We start from the raw sequence: 22,949 nt of genomic DNA on the forward strand, positions 1-22,949 counted from the left end.
TTGCCAGACTCATAGGGGGTCTTCGGGAAAAACAGTCAGGGGTCTGGAGAGCCCTGGCCCGTCAGCTGGCAGTTTTTGGTGGCTGTTCTTCAGGGAAAGACTTTAATCCCTAGGTGCCCATTAGTCTCAGAGTGATTCTTGCAGGGAGAAGATCTGGACCCACTGCACCATTGCTCCCATGGAGACTCAGAAGTGATTTCAACACCAGTAACGTTGATGGTTTCTTCTTTCAGTGGAGGCCAAGCAATCAAAAAGCACAAAGACATCCTGGTTTGCAGATCACAAGAGCATCACGTTCATGCCCCTGTTGTCGTGAATGGGAAGCAATGGCTGTTGCAAAGCAGGGTGTCCTCTCCTTGGGCCTGAGGCATGCTTCATACCACAGATCCTTCACATCACTCGTTCAGATGTGGGATTTACAGAAGAGCCAACTGAAGCGCCTTGGCACCAAAACCTCTGCCGTGCCGAGCCTTTCTTTTGCAATCTAATCCTGTGACTACTGGTCTTACTGCTTGCTCCTTCCATCCAAGCATCACACAAACGTAAATTAAGTCCCACAGTAGCACCATGATGCATTACTGTCCCCATTTTACAGGAAAGGGAACTGCAGCACATGGCAATTGAGTCGTTTGTCCTGGGTCACACAGTGAGTCACCGTCAGTCTCAAGCAGACTCTGAAGCCCTTCCTCCTTCACACTAACCACTCACTGGAGCTTGAATTTCCTCAAAACCTGCTTGCTCTAATTTATTAACCACAGTTTTACTGCAGCTGCAAACCTGTTCCACAGCAGTCAGAAACCACAGAAGGCACTCGGGTCCCAGCGCGGCTGACAGGCGAGGCATAAGGGCTCTGGCAAAGGGAGAGCTGAAACATCTCACACCTCCCAAGGACTTTGAGATGAGAAAAACTTCTGAGGGCAACTTCAAATCTGTTGCATCATCTCCCTGTTAGCCAGCATCTGAAAAGTTAAGGTTTGATTCACCTGAAAGGTGAATCAAAATTTCAAGCACTATTGTCCTGATTACAGAGCTTGCTACAAAGAAAATTAATGAATAATAATTTCAAAAAGGGATTTAAAATTTCCATTTTCATTTTATTGTCAAAGTAAATATATTTTTATGAAGAACAAAAGAAAATATACAGAATTGTAACTTATGTACACTGGCTTTATAGGTATTTTTGTTTCCAATTTACACAAATTTGATATGTTATTAAAAGATATTTTATATAGATATGCATCTATGTACAGTTTTATTTACATACATTCATAGGATGTGATATAAACCAGTCAATAGATGATAGTTCATTTATATTAATTTCTAGAGGACAAAAGGAATGCATTTGCTTTAGCTAGACCTGCTGTTCTTGCACAGTGCGGGCTCCTGCTCTGCCTAGCACTAGAATCGCAGTCTCCTATTTCCCATTTTGCCAACAAAAAGACAAACAGATGCCATCTGTGAACGGAAAGGAAATGCAACATCCATTATAAAATCGTTTCTAATTACTGAATTCTATTTTCTTCTAAAAGCTTCTTACAATCACCAGAGTTCAAAGGAAAAACAAAACAAGAAGAAACACAAACAAAATCACTTGCCTGCTACCATCTGATTATTTGAATTCCCTTCTTAGCCACCTACCACACAAATTTGTTTCTTTTGGCTACTGTTCTCACCCATTCGCCCACCCCAGCTGCATGGAGCTCTGACATGGCTGTCAGTAAGGGAGATTAACACTGAAGACTACCCTTGGACAGAAGATCTCATGGTGCTGTCCCACCAATCCACAGTGCCTCCCACCCCCCCAGGTACAGGTACATCCTACAAGACCCTGCAGGCCAGCAGACAGAGACTTAAGCTCCAACCAGTGAGGCGTTGACTTGCAGCGGATGCTCGGGATGCTCGGTGCTCACCAGGACCACCGAGCACCTCCAGGGCTGGTACTCTGGTTTCTCCCCCAAGATCACACAAGACGGCAGGAGCAGAGACAAGAACAAAGCTCAGCCATTCTCACAAACATCTTCCTGCTGCTTTATATGCTAGACAACAGCTCTTCTACTAAAGACAGTGGATGCTGCAAACCAGTCAAAGGAAAGTAGCGTTTCCTTCGACACATGGGCATCCTTTCACCCCATGGCAGCACAGGACAGGAGAAGCATGCACACAGTACGTGCTCAGCCACACCAAAAGGCTCCACTCCAAGCCATTTCATCCAGCCTGAGCTTCCAGGTTTGCTTGGGATATGCCTTTGCTTAAATATATATATATATATATATGTATGTATGAATATATATACATAAATATTTATATATAGCCCTAGCCAAGGAAAAGGTAAATGTGAACCAGAGAAATCAGAGAGGCGCAGAGGTGCATTCCAGCCCTCTCCATGCCTTGCCTCCCCCTGTCCCCAGCTCCCACTGTTCCTCCTCCTATGGCCAGCCCCTACACATCCTTGGCTCAGGCAACCCAAAAACAAAGGAGTTGTTTTCATTTCAAAAGGAATTTGCTGTTTCCAAACTGGACAAATAGAGCAGCTTAATAAAAACTCACAATGAATGGCCTGTACATGAGCAAAGCCCTCAGGAATGCCAGGGCTATAATTAACTAGCAGCAAGCAACTCTTACATTTTCCTGTGCAGCAGAAAACAGCTAAAAATAAAACACTGTAATTTCCAAAAGAAGCAGCAGCAAAGAAGGGAAAGATAGAAGGAAAGGCAAATAAGATCTTGGGGAGGGGAGGGGAGGTGGGCAGGGAAGAGAATGAAAGAGAAAAAAAAAGAGAGAGACAAAAAGAAAGAAGCACCCCCCTCCCCTGACCCAAAAAGAGCTTCATTCTCAAATAATTTTTAAAGGACATAGGACGCTCGGACATGGTGTTATCAAGTAACAGCATTGACTGTTCTGTGGAGACAAATAAATTATCACTAGAAACATAGTGAGCAAAGTGCTGTCATCGGCGGTCGTAGGATGGCTGGGCGGGAAGGGGAAAGCGGGACCCATCAGTTCATGGAGCGGACGGAGCGGTTGCTTCGTGGGAACCGATGCACCTTGACATGTTTGGACAAGTGGTCGCTTCGAGCAAACTTCTTCTCACAGACGGGACACTGATAGGGTTTCACCCCTGAGTGGGAGCGCCTGTGCCGGGACAGCTCATCTGACCTGGAGAACCTGCAAGACAAGAGAAGACTTTTCAGAGAAACGTTTTCTTACCTTGCCGAGTCTCTCACAGTGGGAAAAAAAGTCCCCTCAGGCCACTGGGACACTCCACTTGTGGCAAAGCCCAAACACGCAAACTGAAAGGGACACGCAACGGGGCTAGGCTGGTCCCACCAGCAGCTGGCAGCAGTGATGGAAACACACGATTATCAACCTCATCCCGTGTCAACCCTGGACTCACAGCAACACATGGAGGCAACGTTTGTACCAACCCTAAACCCAAAAACATGGGTACAGATCAACAAAAACAGCACTGCTCTTGATCACCCTCCCAATCCCCTCCAAAGCCTGTCCCACAACTTCCCTCATGCAAATTCCAGCACGGACCCTTCTCAAGCAGATAACAACGAATGTCCTGCAGGTGAGGTCTGCTCCAAGCTCCCACTGACACAACCACAATGGACATCCAGTAATTGCACCTAGTTTGACACAGACCCCAGAAGCTACATCACTTATCAGATCCCTCTGAAAAATTGGGGTTTGTATGTGGTCCTGCAGGCTAAATAAAGAGTTATTAACATCTCCATACTAGAGATGCTCAACACGGTAACACCTGAAATCCTGGTGGGCCCCAGTGGCCATCAGTACAGTTACTTCATGGGTAAACTGAAAACATGATTGAGCCTTTAATTACCAATATTGTCTCCCAGAGTCATTTCAATACAAGCTGTTTCCTACCTTCCATCTCCACAGAAAAATCCCCAAATAGCCCCTGTGAATCCCACAGGCTTTACTGAACTCAAATAAGCTAATCCTTTGGTCTTAACAGCAGGGCTGGCTCTATTTCCAGCTTGGATGTGACTGGGAGTCACAGGGTTAATTAATAATGTCACGCTAAAACAGCCCTGTCCAGATGGGTACAAAAAATTTGCTGCCTGACAAAGGGCAATTAAGTGTTTTGTTGCCAGAGCAGTAACAAAGAGCGGCATAGAAGGAGAGCTTGCAAGAAATGGTATCAGCTGTTTATTTACAATAAATAAATGAAGTCATGGGCACTAGCTGAATAAATGGGGGAAAGAACATGTAGGAAAATGTGCCCTTCTGGAGCAAAATATCACATCACCAAAGAGTGAATACGCTATTTTTATGAAAGGGGGAAAACAGGACTGCTGGGCTTCTATGAATAAGGCCTTCATGCAAGAAAAATAAGTTTCCACATAAAGGTTTTAATTAGCGCTGATCTACCGCTGCCAGTTGAAGAACAGGTCACAGGCACTGGGAAAACTGGGAATGGTTTCTTCAGTTCCCACAGCTCTTCAGTCCAATGATGCTACCCAGAGAGCAATCAGCCAGCACAAAGCAGATGCAGATACTCACTGCTGGTAAGATACAGTGTGGACACATCTCTCCCAGGGGCATTTCTAGGACAGATTCCTTCACCCATTCTCTTGCTTTTCTCCCTTTCCTTGCTTTGGTGAGAGTCACATTCACCATTAAGACCAATGGCAGGTGCCCTAATGGAGCCATCAACCTGTTCCTTGTCTGGCATGCATCTTCTTCAAGGTTTCTCTTCACCCCTAGTACCTGCACATTGGCTTTCTTTAGCACCCCTGCTCCTTCCAGCCACAGCTTCCCAAAACCATAGTCTAGAGCTGGGAGCAGCAGGGCCAGGGATTTCTCCCCAGTCCTTAGCAGTGAGCTAGTCGCAGTGCTGCATCCCTGGAGGGATGCTCTTGTAGAGCAATGGATGAGTGGGCCTAAGCATCTTTCTGGAGAGGGCAGGATGTTGTCTGTGCAGACTGCCTCAGCGGGACTCAGTGCTGGACAAGGAACAGACCTGTTGCCAGTGGTGGCAACCACATCCAGCGAAACGAGGGAGCGAAGAGGGAAAAGCACCTCCGCAAAGAGCCATCTTCTCATATACAGGCTTATCACCCAAAGGAGTAAAACCAGATGTGGCCAGGTTGCCTTGTCCCATGTCCTTGGCCAGTAAAGTCACCATCTGCAGCAGAAGCGCAGCAGCGCACGGCTAATCCTGCGCAAGAGCTCCACAAGTGCATTTTGATGGGAATTGCATGGATGATGAGGGAAAACGAGGTACATGTCAGGAATGAGCAGCTCCACTCATACCCTGGGAGCTCGGATGAGTTCATCCAACAAAAATACACTCTGCCTCATAACGATGTCCTTAGCTGAAGAGGCAGGAATGTTGCAATACTGTTCCCCAGCAGTCACAGAAAGCTCGGCTTACAGAGCCTACAGAAATAAACCTTGAGCTGTCATGTTTACAGAAAAACAACGCAAAAAGGGACAAGGAAGCCAGGAGGATCTGGTGGTCTGGCTCTACAGTGAAATGAGAGTTGCAGCACGTTCTGGCACTGAGATCACCCCAAGAAAACATCAAATAGTCCCCAGTGGAATGCCAAATTCAAAAGAAAAAAGGTACCTCCAAGGAACGCCTCACCATCCCAAGTCACTGCCATTTCCAGGAGGATTACTCCTTCAGAAAAGAAAGGTGGAAGGATCTGGGCAATCCCACAGCAACTAGAAGAGTCTCCTTCATCCTTCTATCTGGTGGGACCCCAAAGGACCTGTAATTCCACCTCCTTTGAAGGTAAATCATAGAGCTCCCTGATAATAGGATGTGTCCTGTGTCTCCTGGCCATGCAAGGCCATTGCTATGTGGCTCAGAAAGGTCATTAGCTTCAGCCTGGTACTCCATGGTCCCTACCAAGGCCACCAGTCATTGAGACTAACTCAGGCTGTACTTCTCTGCAGTGGACAGGAGGCTCTAGACTCATCCTGCCCATCCCCAAAGCTCTGCTCCGGTAAGCCAGCACACCTCCTGCACATCTGCAAACCCCTTTGCACAGCACCAGCAAAAAAGGCCAAGGCGAGACACCTGCCCTGACCTGTCCCACACATGGTCCTCCCCACACTCACTCAGTCCCATACACGCTCCTGGCCACGCTCATTACAAGCCTTTAAACCCTCCCTGCCAAACCAGGCAGAGCTCGTATTGCATGCTGTCACCTGCAGAGCCAGCTGCAAGGAAAAACCTCCTGCCAGAAGATGTGGCAGGGCATTTAAACACGATTGCCTAATCCCCCGGGCCCTACAACAACTGCAGCTTTGTACGCTGCTGCACCAGGGGAGGGAAAGCAAGAGCCGCTGCTCCATGCCATAGCACAGCTGCTGGGGACTGGCCCATGCTGCAACTCAGCTTTGGTCAGGGCTGTCCCAGCAGCAGCACTAAGCAGGGGCTGCGGTGTTCCAGAGGTATAAACTGGCATGACACGGATCAGCGCATTGACCGGTACAGCGGGCTATGGAACGCAACGGGTCACCAGCCATTTATGAACGCCTCTCTGCAGCCTGCTGAAAACAGCTCTTGCCCCGGGCCAAGGAAGGACACAAGCAAACAGGGTTCAGCCTTCTCCACGGAGGTGCTTGGGGCTCTCCAGCTGTCCTAGGGGCTGGCAAAAGGGTTTGCAGCATGCACACCCTTACCTTGATGCATTTAAAGCAAGCAACTTCACCATAGCAGGGCTGGCCAGAGGGCTGGGAAAGCTTTAACCCCCCACAGCTCAGCCACCTTGTGCTAGGCAACACTTTGTTTTGTTTTTGAAATCACTATCTTCAGCGAGGTCTGATCTTGAGTGTCTTTGGTGAAAAAATAAATATGCAAGCACCAGAATGCAGGGAAAGGAGGAGGAAAGCAGAACCCAGCAGTGTTTTAGTGCTTAAATTCATCTGAGGTTATATAAAACTGGGAGCAAACAGAGAGTCCAGATGCATTTGACTTAAGTCACGTGAGATCACAGCTCTCGCTGAACTTCTGGAAAAAGTAAACATGCTTTACTGATGAAAGGGGACTGAGCAATTCAGCACTCAACTGGGTCTGGCCTTTGATGTGGGAGCAGCACGTAGGGGATGGGATGTGCAGCAATTTCAGCCCAGTGCTAGGGACTGTCGTAAGCACAGGGAGCAGCTCCGCAAGCGCTGCCTCTCCTGCTGGCTATAAACCTGCCCCCTTGGAGCAGGGACCTTCCAAAGTTTGGGGTGTTGGCGTTTGGGGTACCAGCCTGGGCTGGGAAATGCACAAGACACACTGCAAGAGAGTTTCAAAAGCCCTTCCAGCAGCTGTTTGTGGACAAGACAACACAGTCATCGTAGCTAAGGGGATTAGTTTCTCATCCCTGTTGGGCTCCTCATCATTAAAATGTTGTGGCTGGCTGAGAGTGAAAGTTCAGTGTGCTCCTGGTTGTGGGACCTGCACTTCTCTTGGCCCACCTTACACCTGCATCCTGCTTTTGATCCACACCATTCACTGTAACGCTGAGAAAAAGGCAGGCACCCTGGTGTAAATTAAATCTCCATCCCTTACCACTTAATATTTTTCCAAATGTTCCCCTTGGTTTTGCAGCCAGGGAAACACCAGCTCTGTAATAAGGCAGAGCTGGAGAACGTCACGCACAGGCAACCCTTCAGGCTCCTGCTCTCGAGCCACGAAAGTCACTGGGAGTGTTGGTGCAAGTCTCAGCGCGGATCAGACAAACCTGCACATGCCACGTGCATTTGTCACAAAAATGAGAGTTTTGCTCACATCCCAGCGCAAGGAAAGCCAACACGACACCCACAGGCACATTCACTGGCAGGAGGCACATCTGCTGCCTGCACACACATACTCCTGCAACCAAACGAAAGGGAGCAAGTGCCTCCACCACAGGTCAGGAGCAAACCAGCAAGCAGCTTACGGGACCGGTCAGCCAGATAACATGGCTTTCATTTCAGCGCATCCTGCGCAGCAAGCCACTGAGCCCGGCTCACGAGAAGTGCCACCAGTACACAAGGAAAGAAAATCACCACCAGTTTGTCAAGCCACCAGAAACTGAAATGGGAAAGAAAACTACCGAAGAAATTAATAGTATTGATCTGCTCATTCATTCCAAGAAGCAAACTCCCAACTGGACCAGTTGGGGAGTAGAGGAATCAGCCCCGTTCTGACCTTTTCTCTCAAGCCAATCCATCCATCTCTAACTGCTGCATGTCTCACATGCTTGCATTTTTATACAACCCTCTCCTGTTACTTTTTACCTCATCTGTTCCCCATGGTCACAACCCATGTCCTCATTAGACATTACTTGCTGAAGCTCTGCAGGATATTCTTTGAAAGAAATCTGGTTTAATTTAATACAATGGAGTTAAAGTTTTGTTTTCTGCCATCGTAATAGTTTGTGGTGCAGGCAGGCAGGCAAGTAATGAAGCTAACTGGAAAGAGAGAAGGCGGCTTCCACTGAAGTTTCCTTAAAATAAGAAGTTGATGTTTTTAACAAAGTATTTTCAACTAGCATTAACAATTAAAAAAAAATGTAAAAAAAAATAAATCAAGAGATACCCTCTGCAAAATATTTTGCTCAATCAGACCTGCAACCTTTCATTCAAGCAACACTTAACTCCACCTCAGCCTTCTGGTTATGTTGTTACATCTGACAGCTTTTTGCAGCTCCGAGTGGCACCCACGCATTTTTCTGAATCAACGCAGAGAATAAAACCCAGAGCCTGCTGGAGTGTCACTGCCAGCATTCCCAGAAGGAGTGGGATGGAGCACATTTTTACGAAACTGCACAGAATACTGCTTTTAACCACACTCACTTATCACAGCCCTTCCGTGATCGCATTTAGCCCCGTGCAGTCGGAGCCACACGCAGCGGTTCTGCCCTAAACCACCCAGTTCACTTACAGCCCTCAGCCACTACCAGCAGCAGCTGGTGTGTTGCAACCAAACCAATGTGAACGCAAGGTACTGCCTGCAGTAACAAGCTTAATCTGACCCTCTTGGAATGAAATACAAATTACAATGGACTACTTTTATTATATTTTTTTTTTAAGACGCTAAAACAGCTGATGCCAGCAGGTGATGCTCTGCTATTTCATTTATCAAAGCCCCTGGATTACGTAACAGGAAGAAAAAGGTCTTAATTCTCAAACCAACCAAACAAGCTTTGGAAACAGAAACAGTTTCTAAATCAGAGCGCAAACCTACTTGCTCGGCAAGTTAGGTCAAGTGACCAAAAAAGGGGAAAGGGGATTGGGCAGCGCTGCACCCCAATACTAACCTCCATCCGCAACCCGGCCACGTGCATGCAAAAGGCTTTTCTCCCGTATGCCTCCTCAGGTGGGCTTTCAAATGGCTGCTTTTTGTGTACATCTTGGTACAACCAGGAAAAGAACACTTGTGCATTTTAATGAGTTCTGCCGCAGGGTTCTTTTGAAATTTCTGACCCATGATGATTCCCGTCTGACCCTGGATCATGCCTCCTGGCCCAATTGGCTTGGCAGCGATGGGGACGGGAGCAATGCGGACAAATTTAGAGGACAAGTTCAAATTGGACGACTGAACTATCTGAGGCACAAGGGCAAATGTCTGTCCTTGGATGTTGACTAGCAGCTGTGCAATTTTAATGTTCTCTTGTGCTGGTCCTTGGGAGCTGGGGCTCATGTTGGACTCCTGTTTGACCTGTACAGGCTGAATCTGAAGCATAACTGGTATCCCATTCTCCAGGGCCATTCCTCCATTTGAAGCTTGGCCACCTTCCGTTGAGCTGTTCAACTGTTCATTTTTACTCTCTTTTAAACTAGCACTGGGTAACATATGGTCCTTTTGCTGTAGTGAAGCAACAGAAACTTGGCTGCAAGCTCTCAAGTCCTTGGTCTCGCTTTTAGGTCTTTCTTTGAGCTCCAACTCCATGTTCTCCTCCAGAAACTCCTCAATTTCCTCAAGTGTGGGCTGAAATGGTCCTGAGTCTTCCATATCCACAGCAAACTCAGGCAACCTAAAGTACTCCTCTTTCACTATCGGCTGAAGTCTCCTTTTGTCCCACCATGATGCAGAGGTGTTCCCCAAAGATGCCTGGGACAATAAGTAGTCTAAGATGCTGTCTTGACTTTCTGCACTGGATGTGCTTCCATAGCTGGAGCTGAGAACCTGGGAGTCAGGGCTGGAACAAGAACAAAAGCTGGACGAGTCACTGTCATCTTCCGACAGGGGAGAGGGCAGCATTTGGTAGGACCTCAGCCCTGCTGTCATGTCCCCAAAGTACCCAAGAGAAGATCTGGTAGATGAAAAGGATTCATCAGTAGGCAGCAAGTGATCCACCATTCCTGGGCGATCTCTTAGGGGTATCCCAACAGCATATACCAGGCGGCGAAAGTTCAGGTGATAGCCTGAGTGTAGGAAAACAAAACAACAACAGTCAGAAGTTGGTTTAATCATTTATCTCCATGAACTAAAGCTTGTAAAGCCCTCTAGCTCACAGGAAAGTCCAAAGCTTCCCATCTCGCTTAGCACACATGCTGCTACACGCTTTGACACGTCTGTACCACCCCCTAAGGACTGTCAGGGCTGAAGCATTTTGCAGGATTGCACCATGTATTTGCAGAAGAATTCTTTCAGAAATCACTTCCTAACTGTGCGGGCTCTAGATTTACAGCTCCCTTCCAGAATATTACTGGCAAGAGAAAATTAATTATGGGCTTTCACCTAACAGTGAAACCTAGAGCCAAAGAAGAGAATGGAGAGAAAAAATAAAGTGTTGAAACTTTTACCACCAAAAAACCCCACAAATAAAAAAAGCAGTTTATTGCTGGTGGCCATAAAATGCAAACCCTTTCCTTATCTTGTAGCTTTCCACAACCTTATTTTTAACTTCCTCAGCTCCACAAATACAGGCTAATCAGCATAATACAAGGATCAATCTGTCAGGAGCCAAAAATATTTACTGTGCTTCAGCATTTACTAGGTGGATTTTCCCCTCCAGATGTAATGAATCTGTGCCAGTGTCATCATCACCTGCACTGCCCTTAATAAGGCTGGCTCTGCACTGAGCTAATTACCACGTCCTGGCAAGCCAGCTGGTGGCGGGTTTCACCTCACCACTCTGTACTCCTCTCTGGGTACAGAGGTCGAGGTAGACTGAACCTCACACCAGCTGCTAAACTGGGAGGGCTTGTACGGACCCCCTGGCATCCCAATCTGCCATGACCTACGGTGGGCAGCCACACTCCCCCGGTTTCCCCCACACACGTTGAGGCTGTCAGCAGGTAGCATCCCGCAAGCCCTCACTCATGTGAGCCGTGATCCCGCTACAACCCCATGGAGGCACAGGGGCAAAACCCATCCTTCCCAGCGCTGCCCACCACAATGCTCTCTGACAGCAGCGACTGTCCTGTGCTTTCCCAGTCAAGCCAACCAGACTTCCTAGAAAGGTTTCTGGGGAGGGGAAGGCAGGAGGGGGCATCTGTGTATTTGTTTTCTTTTTTCCTCGCTCCCAGAGGCAAAAAAAAAAAAAAAAAAAAATTGCTTACAGATGGAGACTATGCCTCTTACAGAGCAAATGCAGAGACCTCCGGATGGAGCAAACACTGGCCCTCAGTCATTCGCTCAAGGTGACTGATTGAAAACAGAGCTGTATATGTGCATAATAAAACAACTCTTTCTGTGGAAGGTATGTGGACTGCAGAGATAGAAGTCATTTGATCAGCCTATGAGGTTTTGTGTGTGTGTGAATTAGGAGGCATGTGACCCAGCGTGAAGGAAATGCCAGTCAATCTTGTTACACGCTGTCATTTTCCACAGGCTCTGCCGCTGCGCTTTGGACGCTTTGCCATGAATAGTCAATAGCTCCCAGTTTTGTGCAAGGAAGGGGATGGCTGTTACTGCTATTGCAGGGCATCCTTGCTGCCTGATCTCCAAAATTTGCCCTGTCTTTGCCTTCTCTAGAGAAGAATCAAAAGGCATCTCCGTGCTCAGTGCTGCAGTGAACGCAGTATTTTGCACAACACCCTTAAAGCGCTCCATCCCGTTGGCAGCATCTATTAATATTTCACAGGAAACAGGGGGAGGAAAAACAGTATTTCTTAAAGATACAGCTTCCTCCTTCATACGCACATGGAGGAAGTAGGGGCAGGTTGAAAGAAAGACTCAAAAGTGAGATTGCACATTTTCCTGGTATGCACGGCCCCGTCAGTTAGCTATGCCTCCGAACCCAATAATGAAATACCCACATGTGCCGAACGCGAGGAAGTTCAAACAGAGGTTAGTGGCTCTGTTTTGTGACCTTAGCCTATAATCATTTCTTACAGTAAGAGTAAAGAGTCAGAAGAGCTGAACTATTTCTAACACACAGGACTTTTGGTTTTTTTTAAATCTCTGTGTTGACAGAAAGTTACTCCAGCAGAAGTGCCGGAGCTGAGCTATTCCCAGTTTTGAAACACAAAAAAACTTCCGAGAAGTTTGTATTGGCTTCCAGTAAGAGTTCACCCAAGCAGCTTGCTTCTCTCTTGCATCAAGAACTGGTGACTGCCTTGTGAAATGTGGGGCAGAAAGGAGGACTTGCCCTCAGACAGTGTCTGATCCTCCCTCCTATGTCTGCATTGTTCCAACATGAACTCCTGGAGAATGGTGCTGTGAGTGAAATCTGGACTGCAACGCGTTTCTTTCCTAAGAAAAGCTGGCGTGCTCTGCGTGCAGGGAAAAAGCGTGCACCAAAAGCAGTTGGTAAAGTTCTTTTTTAAAAAAAAAAAAGTTCGATTTCTATAAATGCGTATGACAACTAGGATGCCACATATCAAAGCATCCATATATTTTACTGGGAACAGAAGTAAACCCTAAGTTGAATAAGGGCTTAAAGGAGGGCAAGGGGCAGGGAGGAGGATCAACAAGCCCTTGCAACTGCTGTGAGCAAGATACCTCCGCAGAAAGCAGCCAGCACGCTTATTTCCCCATCTCTTTTGACAGGGAGCAATGTCACTCTGTGTAACCGGAGTAATTTTAAGAAGAGAGGGCACTGTCAGCGGCAAATAGATCCAGGCACATTATGGGCCAGATCCACTTTCTGCGCACTCTCAAAACTTGCAGAACAGCCAAGAAGATTCTGGGGAATGCCTGGAATGCAGCATCGGGCCCAGGCTATATTTTATCCTAAAGGCCAGACTAACAACCAAAAGACTTTCATCCCGACTTTGCCTGAAGACACAGCCAAAACCAGAAGATTAAAAAACAAAACCAAAAAAACAGCCAGGGCTGTGCAAGCTATTAAAACTAACGATGCTGTTTACATAAAGCACTTTCATCTCCAGGAGCCTTGAAAACACGTTAGATATGTGAGCGGAGCTGAGCACCAGCCGCTTCTGGAGTGAAATCCAGCAGCTGCCACCAGCCCACGGCGGCACGATGGGCTCTGACTTTTAAGAGTTCCCCGGGTTGTTATGATGTCCTTTCTAGCAGAAACATGTTGTTCTGTTTAAAACCTGTCCTTCTCATCACTAGCAAAAAAAAAAAAAAAAAAAAAAAAAAAAAAGACAAAAAAACCCAAACAAACCCAACTCCAAAACAGAGGGGGCATATTCTGACTCTGAATAATGTTCTAACGTTCAAATGTTCAGTCCTGGGAACTTGCTGAAAGGCCGGGACATACCTCCCAGCCTGTCATTTCTGGATGGCCAGCCCAGGACAACTAATCCCAGGGCACTATATGGGCTCAGATACGCCGACAGTCATTTCCTATGTATACTGCTATAGCTTTTTCTAGTTTACGACTAATCTCTTTAGGGTTTTCTCTTGTTCCCTAGAAGATTTTAAACCTGTTCAGGCTGACTCCTGCTCCACAGACAGAGCCATAAACCAGGCAGTGGATCAGGCCCAGCATTTCGAAGAAATTAAAAAGAAGAAAAGCATGGAGAAAAAAACAACACCTAAAAATAATAATAATAATAATAGAAAGAAGCCAAGAGTCAGGAGGAAAGCCATTTGCTCTTATCCCTTCTGCAAGGTGGCTCCGCTGCTGGGACACGGAGGGGGAACAGGGGCTGGGGGGAGCGTTTAGGGTCTCTTCGTTGTTTCCTTCCAAACCCACCGCCTCCGGGAAGCTGCAGAAACGTTCCCAAAGCCTTGTTTTCTGGAAACTACTCCCCTCCACCCCCAAACTTTGGCTTTCGCAAAAGGCAGCCCTTTATCTGCAGCGCTTGCGTCCACCCCCCCGGCAGCAAATTGCCCCCAAATAACGGGGGGGGGGGGGGGGGGGGCGGCAATTCCCACCCCAGCACAAGCACAACCAGGTTTCCACGGCTGCAAAGCATTTGCTTGTTTCTTTTTTGGTTTGTGGATTGTTGTGTTTTTTGCCGTTTTGTGGTTTTGAAAATTATTATTTTTTTTAATTGTTTTCCTGCTCCCTCCATCCCTTTTCAGGGGGGTTTGGGGGCCTGAGCTCCCCCTGGCCGCCCCCCAGCGTGGTCCCCTGGTCGAGATGACCGGGAGTAACAATCCCCCCCCCGCCCCAGCCTGTCACACCATGGCACGGCACAGCTCCAGCCTGGACACAGCCCCCCGGCCCTGCACCCCCCTGCTGCACCGCCGGGGGGGGGGGGGGGGGGTGTTTAACCTCCCCCCTTGGCGTCCCAGGAGCAGCGGCACAGCCACCAGCAGCCTCCCCCCGGGTACCGGCACCGGGGCACCGCCGGCGGGACGCGCAAACCCCCGCGCCCCACGCACCCCCTTACCTGAACAAGCCGGGGAGGGGGGAGAAAAATGCCAAGAACGGTCTGAAGAGTGCAAAAACAACACTGAAAATGAAAAAAAAAAAAAATATATATATAAAACCCCAACAAGACGATACAACAAAAATAAGAATAAAAAGCAAAAATAATTACAGAAATTTAAAAAACAAATAAAACCGCAAAATTAAAAAAAAAAAAAAAACAAACCACAAAAAACAAACCAAACAACAAAACGCAGAGCCCCCACGACGGCCAGAAGCAGCCCCGGCGGCAGCAGGGAGCGCGGCGCGGCGGGCGCAGCTCCCCCGGGAGGCGGTCGGGCTGCGGAGCGGCCCCGCTCCCGTAGTACTATATCCCCCTCACATGACGGGCGCCCGGCGGCGGCGGGGGAGGCCGGGGAGAGGCTCGACCGCGTCCGCCGCCCCCATTGGCCCCGCCGCGGCGGGGGCCGGCCCGACACCGGCCTCAATGGGCGCCGCGGCCCCGCCCGGCGCGGCGAGGCACGGCCCCGGGGCGGTGCGGAGGGACAGCGCACGGGCGAGCCCCGGGGGGCGCCAGGCCCCGGGCCCGCGGAGGGTTTGGGGGGGCTGGGGGGGTGCAGTCCCTGGGGATGCAGCCTTTGGGGGGGGCAGGGGGGTGCAGCCCCTGGGAGGATGCAGTCCCTGGGGATGCAGCCCCTTGGGGGGCGAGGGGGGTGCAGTCCCTGGGGGGGTGCAGTCCCTGAGGGGTGCAGTCCCTGGGGATGCAGCCTTTGGGGGGGCGAGGGGGGTGCAGTCCCTTGGAGGGTGCAGTCCCTGGGGATGCAGCCCCCTGGGGAGCGAGGGGGGTGCAGTCCCTGAGGGGTGCAGTCCCATGCCCCTTCCCGTCCGCCACCCTCGCTCCCGCCCCTTGCCTGCCTGCCTGCTGGAGCTTGAGGGGGTCATTTCCAGCATGATAGAAAGTATTAGGGTGTGGGGTCGTCCGCAAGCGGTATTACAGTCAGTACTAGTTTTTCATATAAAATACATGTGCTGATTTTATATACATACATATATACATACATACACACACTCCAGTCATGCGTGTTCGGCCTGGACCAGGTTGGGGTTTCACTCCTGCAGGCTGCAGCCCCACTGTGGAGGCTTCCCGGGGTGCCAGCTGCAGCAGCAGTGAGTTTTTCTCCTCGATCAGCGGTTTTTTAAATTCAGTTTTTCATTTTTCAGACCCTTGGGAAGGCACCATCTGGGATACCACAGTGCGGTCTCATGACAACAGGTCTGTGCACCTTTTTGAGGGCTACACAGGGCAGAGCACCATCCGTTCCCTCCCACTGTGGGGCTTGCTGTCCTGCAGGAAAAATGATTATCCTCATTTTATGACTTTATGGGGAAACCGAGGCACAGAGGGTCAAACCAAACGTCTGTGGCAGAACCAAGCCGCGGACTCCTCTCTTTTCAGCTCCAGCTCAATGCCTTAAACTGACAAAGATGTCCTCCGCCTGCATTGCTTTGGAATTGCCAGTAACACGTTTCACGGTTTGGCAAATGTAAACCAGTCTCTTCCCAAGAGGATGCTCAGCCTTGCCAAGTCATGGCAGACACGGCCCAGGGGCAGCGCAGAGGGGACCCCGCAGCTGCCTCACCCCGGTGGGTATCACCACAGGCCCCGGGGGTGCTCAGAGCGCTGCCCTCGTGCACAGACCTCGCTCTTCTTCCACGTTATCTCAGTGAATAATGCATAAATACATGCTCATCAAATTCCTAGATACTATATTTATACAAATACATCAGGGCCAAACTCTGCATTAGTGTAACTCCACTGAGGTAAAAAACATTACATTGGTAAAAACGCTGGCCTTAAATATTTTTACCCAAAATAGATTTTTGGCAAACCTTGCCTTGCTGTTTTCTCTCAATTAAAACCCCTTTGTTCCCTGAGTAGGTGGAGTTTAGCTTGTTGCAATGCAAAGGGCATGAGATTTAGATCCAGCTAAAATCCCGATTCCTCAAGGCTGAGCTTAAATGGAGCTTAATTTGTTGGCTGTAGAGATATGAAATTCCCTTATGATGTTTATTACTGTGAAAACAACCAAAAGTTACAATCTGAATTTTGTCATTATTATAACCTACATATGATCGGGACACATTAGAGGTTTCTGTAAATGTTGGTTTTCCACATGCAAAAGACCATTTCTTTATATTTTAGCTACAGGAGTTCCCAACTTTCAATTGCTGGAGAGGTAGTGAAATTCCATATTTACCTTTTGTGGGAATTAAATAGGTGTGTGCCCCAGTTCTGCTTCTCAAGTTTCACCCATTTTACCAGACCCACAACCTTCCTGCTTCCCGCTCGGGTGTTGTTGCCCACTCGGAGCTGCAGGGCTGTGCCGTGAGCGGCTGCAGAAGCTAGCGGTGCGAGGGTGAGCCTTTTGCAGTGGGCTCAAGCAGATCCAAACACGAGCTGCTGCCGGAGGAGATGCCCAGCCACCTTTCTTTGTGCCTCCTCTGTGATGGAGGAGGGATCCGATGCTTTTGCACGTTCGAAGAACTCTGCGGAGCGACTTACCCATTCAATACATGGCAACAGTGATCACTGTGAGGTGAAATGCAATGGAAATAATCAGGCAAGTGTTAACTAAGACCTCTGTATTTCACGCTGAGATTTCCCTGGGAAAAATATTAACAATGCAGGCAAGCAGCACGGAGTGCCTGGGAAGCGAGTCCAGAGCATCCAGGATGAGCCCCTGACCTGAGCTCACTATGTGACTAGCTCTGGATGCACCAACTTTTTGCATGTGTCCAGATGCCCTTGGCCGTGCACATGGGATCAGCTGTGCTGGGAAACTTCAGCAAAGCCCTTGTGCAAATGTTCAGTGACTATGCCTTAGGCATTTCTGGGTGTCCAGCACTCTTGTAGAAATTACTGCCCTGACCAGTCTACTGGAAATCAGGACACCCTGGACAAATATCCAAAGTCCTCTTCTTCTGCCCAGACAAAATTTCTAGGCAGAGACAAAGGACACATTAAAAACAAACAAACAGGATATACGATAGCACAAGTTCTGATATCTCACTTCAGCACAAACTCGCCATTGTACAACAGAGAATAATGAGAAAATATGCAGAAGTCACTGTCACTTGGAGCCCCAGACTGGGGTTGTCCTTGAGAAATACGTCCAACAGCTTCATCCTCTGCAGCATCTTTTCTGAGCAGAGATTGTATCTGAGAAACTTTCTTTCCCAGGACAATGACAAAGGGTCTCAAACCACAGTCCTGGGTTTGGGGTCTGCAGGCATGCTTTGGGGTTTAACCCCAAAATTAAGAATGACAAGCTACAGTGGCAGATGCCAGCCTCTGGGCTGACTCAGCCGCTTCTCCAACCCTCCGTGATATCTGAATGCACTTCTCAAGCTGTGAACTCATTTACTGATTAGTTCTTCAGAGCCCCACGACAGTGAAAGCAAATAGACACACATCTAAGCCTTGCTCAAGATTTTGGAAACACTACAAGCTTTTATTAACAGCAGGATAAATGCACAGATCTAGACAAATATAATGACTTCTGATTAATTTTAGCTGCCAGTTTTTCATGAAAACCAGAAATGACTGTTGGGCTGAGACAGGCTTTTAGGGTTGAGTTTTTGTGCAGTTGTGACCGATGTCTCACATCCTTCATTTGGTACTGCACCAAAACTGAGCCCGCTATGATACACATTTGTCTTTCCCCCTGCCCCATCCTTTTTGTGCATCGCTAAGAGATTTCCTTCCCTCTGTTCATCTCCTCACCAAGTCCTTTCAAGATCTACTAGTGCTTCTGCCCCTCAATCTGCTTGGGGATTTTCCATTCCTCTTTTGCCACCTTTTGGGAGAAAACTTCAGTCAAACCGATTCCTCTACTCACACCACCTTTCTAACATTCCTACAGCCCAGTCAAACACTGGGGCTAACGTAAAGTTAAGGTCCTTTTCACTGGCTTTTGTCTGATGGCTGTGTGTTAAAGATCCAGTCAGGAAAGGCAAATAAACCTTGGCATTCAAGCCTTTTAAAATCTCCCTGAGGATAATAATAGCACTGCATTATAAAGCAAAAAGAAACCGTAGGCTGAAGGTTGTTGCCACGTTGTTATGCCACGTAGCACAGACCCATTAAAGGTGGGAAAGGCAGCAAAAGGCTCGTCCCTGCTCGACAGTTTACACCTAAGAATTGTTTGGCTCTGCACACAGTTTGCCTTTCCATATGGGGCTGTACAGAGGCCGATTTTTCCTGCCTCAAATTTTCCCATCTTCTGTACGTAGTTTGCACAGCTTTCTGTTACAAATGACCTCTCGTTTTTGAGGAGACTGGAAGGGAAAGTGTCTGAACTTCACGGATGGGCAAAAAGAGGGATTGTCTGCACAGGGTAAGTGCTCTGCTATCTTTAGAGGTCACCTGTGGCATTTCTGCCCCAGCCCCTGCTATTCCCCATTTACTGCCACAGCAAACGATCAGTAAAGTGATGAGCCAACCGGCCACTTGGCAAAACAAGGGTTAGTCAGGCTGAATTGATTATTTGCACATTTCCGTGTGATTTATGGATCGAGGCTGCTCTTTTCCAAAGAAAGAAGCAAAAATAATCAGGCAAAGAAAAAAGTTAAAAGGAAGTTCAAATTATACTTTGGGATTTATTTTTTTTTTAATTACCCTCCTGCAGACGGATCCCTTCCATGTGCCACAAAGCTGATGGCCATGTCTGGCTGAGCTCCACTGGGCTGCGGCTTTCAGCACCAGAACAGTTACATGGACACAGAGGGAACAAAAAAGCCTGTCAGACTCTCCAGTAATGTTACGATCACTTTAACTTAGCAGTCCTTGACACCCGCAGATAAGGACTGCAAGTTCTCTCGGTACTACAGAAATATTGACACAAAGAATATGTTTATCCCTGACTGTGGTTCTGCAGGACAAGGTGGAAATGGCAACAGCAATCTCGGGACTTAATTTCTTTGGCCTTGCAAGGGCATCTGTGCTGCAGGGCCAACAGTTTATTGATTTTTCTTTCCTTCACTAGTTTGGAAATGATGTTGTTTTTTCAAGTCAGACTCATACGCCTAAGGGGAGATAAGTTGGAAGAAATTAATTTTAGGATCTTTTTATGTTAATACCTTTTGGACTATTAAAGGCAGGGGGAAGTTGGGGAGAGTTTCTGATTTTCACCCAAACTTTCTGTTCATTAAGACAGTGAGAGACAAAACATCAGGTGACTTTCTGGCTGGTGTCTCTCTAGGCCATCTCTAACCAGGTCCAGCTCCAACACCGGGTGGCCCTGCAGAACCCCTGCATTTTAATCTTCTGGCAAAAGCACTCCCGAGCAGAGCTGCACCTGCCAACATTATGAATGTCCAAGGGAATTAGACCACCTTCTGCAAGGATATGGGTGTGCTGAGTGTGTGACAGACACGTTGTCCCATCACTGCCTCCTCTGCTTGGTGGTGAGACGAAACAGAAGAGCTGGGGCTCAGCTGTTTAAACCCTGGTCCTGATGCTGCACGGAAGCCGATGCCTCCAACACGATACAGGAGGCTCATTGCAAGCGGTTCAAGAGCAAAGGGAAGAGCTTAGTCCAAGCTGTCACCCCTGAAAATGACTCAGGGGCAGGCAGGTCTGTAAATGTGACAAATCCCACTGACTCACTTCGAGGAGATTCAGCACTTACCTCTGCTCATCCAAGTTTAGGGAAGCAAACTAGACTGGAAGATGTAGAGGAAGATCTGGGACATGACGAATGTTGGCTCCTCTTCAGTAGCGGATCTGCAATAAACTGTATTCCCCTGCCCTCTCCTGGAAGGAATACGCCAGAGCTGGGTGTGTTTGTGCAGGATTCTTCTGCTGAGCACTCCAGGGAAGTGGCTCAAGGTGGTCGAGAGGAGATAGTGGTTTTGAAGACAGTGTTTACAGGAACGAACAACTATGACCATGGTGCGTCCATCGTGCATTGCCAACACCACGTCTGCCAGAAACTGGCACACCTCTTGAGAACGGGAATGTTTTCAAGGAAGAGCTGCCTGCTTGTCTGGCTGTTTGCATCATATTGGGAAACAGAGAGGGTGACCCAACCGATGGAATCCAGAGCCTCTTGCTCACCTTAAATAGTAAGCACAGAGTCTACATGAAAGCACTGGTAACCTTCGCTCAGGTCACAGAGGAGCATCGCCCGGTCAGAAATGCAACACGTTGGCACCAACAGACAGTGTTCCTGGGGGTACCAGTGCAGAATGAGCAAGTGGGATCCCATCACTCCACCAATGATGTGGTGAGAGCCCAACAGGGAGGTTGACAATCTCTGTGGAGGTTATAGCGTAGAGGCAGCGCAAAAGTACATAAGTCCTCAAAATCAGGAAGATCCAGGTCTGGAGGTCTGGTCCCAAACCTTCAGCTGTGATGTTACTGTCAAGCCCCCAGACACACAGTTCTGTGAATATGACCCATTTACATAGATTCATACCGGAATATATCGGATGATTTTGCAATGCTTCCTTCTTCTCCAGTCACGTGAATTACATTCTTTTTTCTAAACACCAAACATCCAAAGCAATACTAGTCCTGTTCTACAATGAGGACTAATTAGCAAATTGCTGCTGTTGAGATAATAATGGGAGCAACAAACCACAAAAATAAAGTGTAGAAACTGTACAAATGAGTGTATAGTTCAATAGTTACAGTATACGACTATGAATCAGGAGCTCTGGAAGGGCAGGACCAACCACACGTGCACTATATAACCTCAAAATGTCTCACATACTTGGAGTTTTCTTTGTAGTTGTATTTCATCTGGTCTTTGCAAACCCAGCAAAGAGGTATGCCAAGATCCTCCAACGTGTTGGGTAGGTGAATCACCTCCTTGCTGCTGGGGTGCTGCTCACCACAGAGGAAAATGAGACTGTATGTTGTAAACAGGCTGTGAACAAATACTGGGGGGGCATTATCTTTTAAAACTTGGCTAATTGCTCTGTCTTCATGACGTGGGAGTCACCGAAGACAACAGACACTACGTAATACCTTGACCAGCTCCACAACTGGTTTCTTTCCCTGCTTCACCTGAGTGTAAGTCCCACTTGCTGGGTTCGCAATACGTTCAGTGCATTTCTTTACCCTCCTCTTCACCCTCTTATCAAAGAGATGAACAGTTCCAGCTGCTTTCAAAAGCGAGAAGGTTCCTTTTTCCTGCTTCAGTACAGGGATTAAGAACAACGTTTCTGTTCATCACAGAAATAAACGTTAAATGAAAGTTGAATTACATCGCTTCTGTGACTAATATTCTAGCTTGTTTTCTAAAGTTAATTTTTCATGCACTTTTTTTTCCCCTCTTGTTCTGTCTTACATTTGTCCAGACTCCCGTGTTCCTGAGGGACTAATTACCCACTCAGCAGTTGCTCTGAAGTCCAATTCTAATAGTTGGCAAAACTCCGTTCTTCCGTGCAAGCTTTCAAAATAATGCCTCAATTTGTTTCAAATAGCACCACTCTCTGGAGCTTCTTCCCAATTTGCATCACCCCGGACTGAGATTTATTTCACTGATGTTGAGACCTGACTGCTTTGCTTGTCACAAGGCAGATATACTAAGCAGAATAATTAAAAACAAATAAACAAACAATAAAACCTAAAACAAATTGATTGCTCGTTTTAAAAAAATTATTCATTGTGATGTAATCTTCTATTTTTTCATCTAATGAGTCCTTAGTAGCAACGTGAGCTATGAAGAAAACACTGATTCATACCTGGATTATTCTTTCTCAAAATACAGATATGATCATAGCAAGTGTTTTCATTCACACCAGCTTTGGACTTGTCAAAAAGTTAGGGAGAAATCTAGTCATACATCCTGTGATGTAAATATGCACATTTTGTTATTCTGTAGGTGCTTGGGAGCAAAATACTCACCCCTACTGGAGTCAAAACTAATAACAGCAAGCTAAATTCACATTACAGGCATATATTTTTCTCCGTAAACACCACTTGAGAGGAAACCATGTCCTTTCCCAATTCTGAGGTAGATATAGATATATAGATAGATAGATAGATATGGCCAGAAGCAGCTCACCTCATCTCGCTCTTCAGTTTCTCCACCTGTTCCCTAAGGATGATAGATTCATACAATGGTTTGGTTTGGTTGGCTTTGGTTCTTCATAGTGAAGAATGTTCTCCTTATATCTAATCTAAATTTGCCCTCTTTCAGTTTAAAGCCATTACCATGTCCTTTTGTGTGGGGCCCCAGATAACTTTGA

The 22,949-nt window shown here is 47.5% G+C and overlaps 1 protein-coding gene across 1 annotated transcript; it reads right to left on the minus strand.

Annotated features, from left to right (window-relative positions):
- Positions 1–1,073: 1,073 nt before the first annotated feature.
- On the minus strand, positions 1,074–15,045 carry KLF15 (KLF transcription factor 15). The gene is made up of 4 exons (XM_080384278.1): positions 14,931–15,045; positions 14,713–14,775; positions 9,273–10,380; positions 1,074–3,165 (listed from the first exon to the last, which is right to left on the minus strand). Exons 3-4 carry the CDS (start codon positions 10,313–10,315, stop codon positions 2,997–2,999), a joined length of 1,212 nt encoding a protein of 403 aa, XP_080240404.1. The 5' UTR covers positions 10,316–10,380; positions 14,713–14,775; positions 14,931–15,045; the 3' UTR covers positions 1,074–2,996.
- Positions 15,046–22,949: the final 7,904 nt, after the last annotated feature.

This window comes from Falco punctatus (assembly GCF_963210335.1).
Source record: "Falco punctatus genome assembly, chromosome: 4".
NCBI classification, from domain to species: Eukaryota; Metazoa; Chordata; class Aves; order Falconiformes; family Falconidae; genus Falco; species Falco punctatus.

Excerpts from the sequence above, each read along its gene's own strand:
- KLF15 (XM_080384278.1), bottom strand. The coding sequence starts at position 10,315 with ATGGTGGATCACTTGCTGCCTACTGATGAATCCTTTTCATCTACCAGA. Across the intron at positions 3,166-9,272 it reads TGGCCGGGTTGCGGATGGAG|GTTCTCCAGGTCAGATGAGC; the intron begins GTTAGTATTGGG and ends CTTGTCTTGCAG.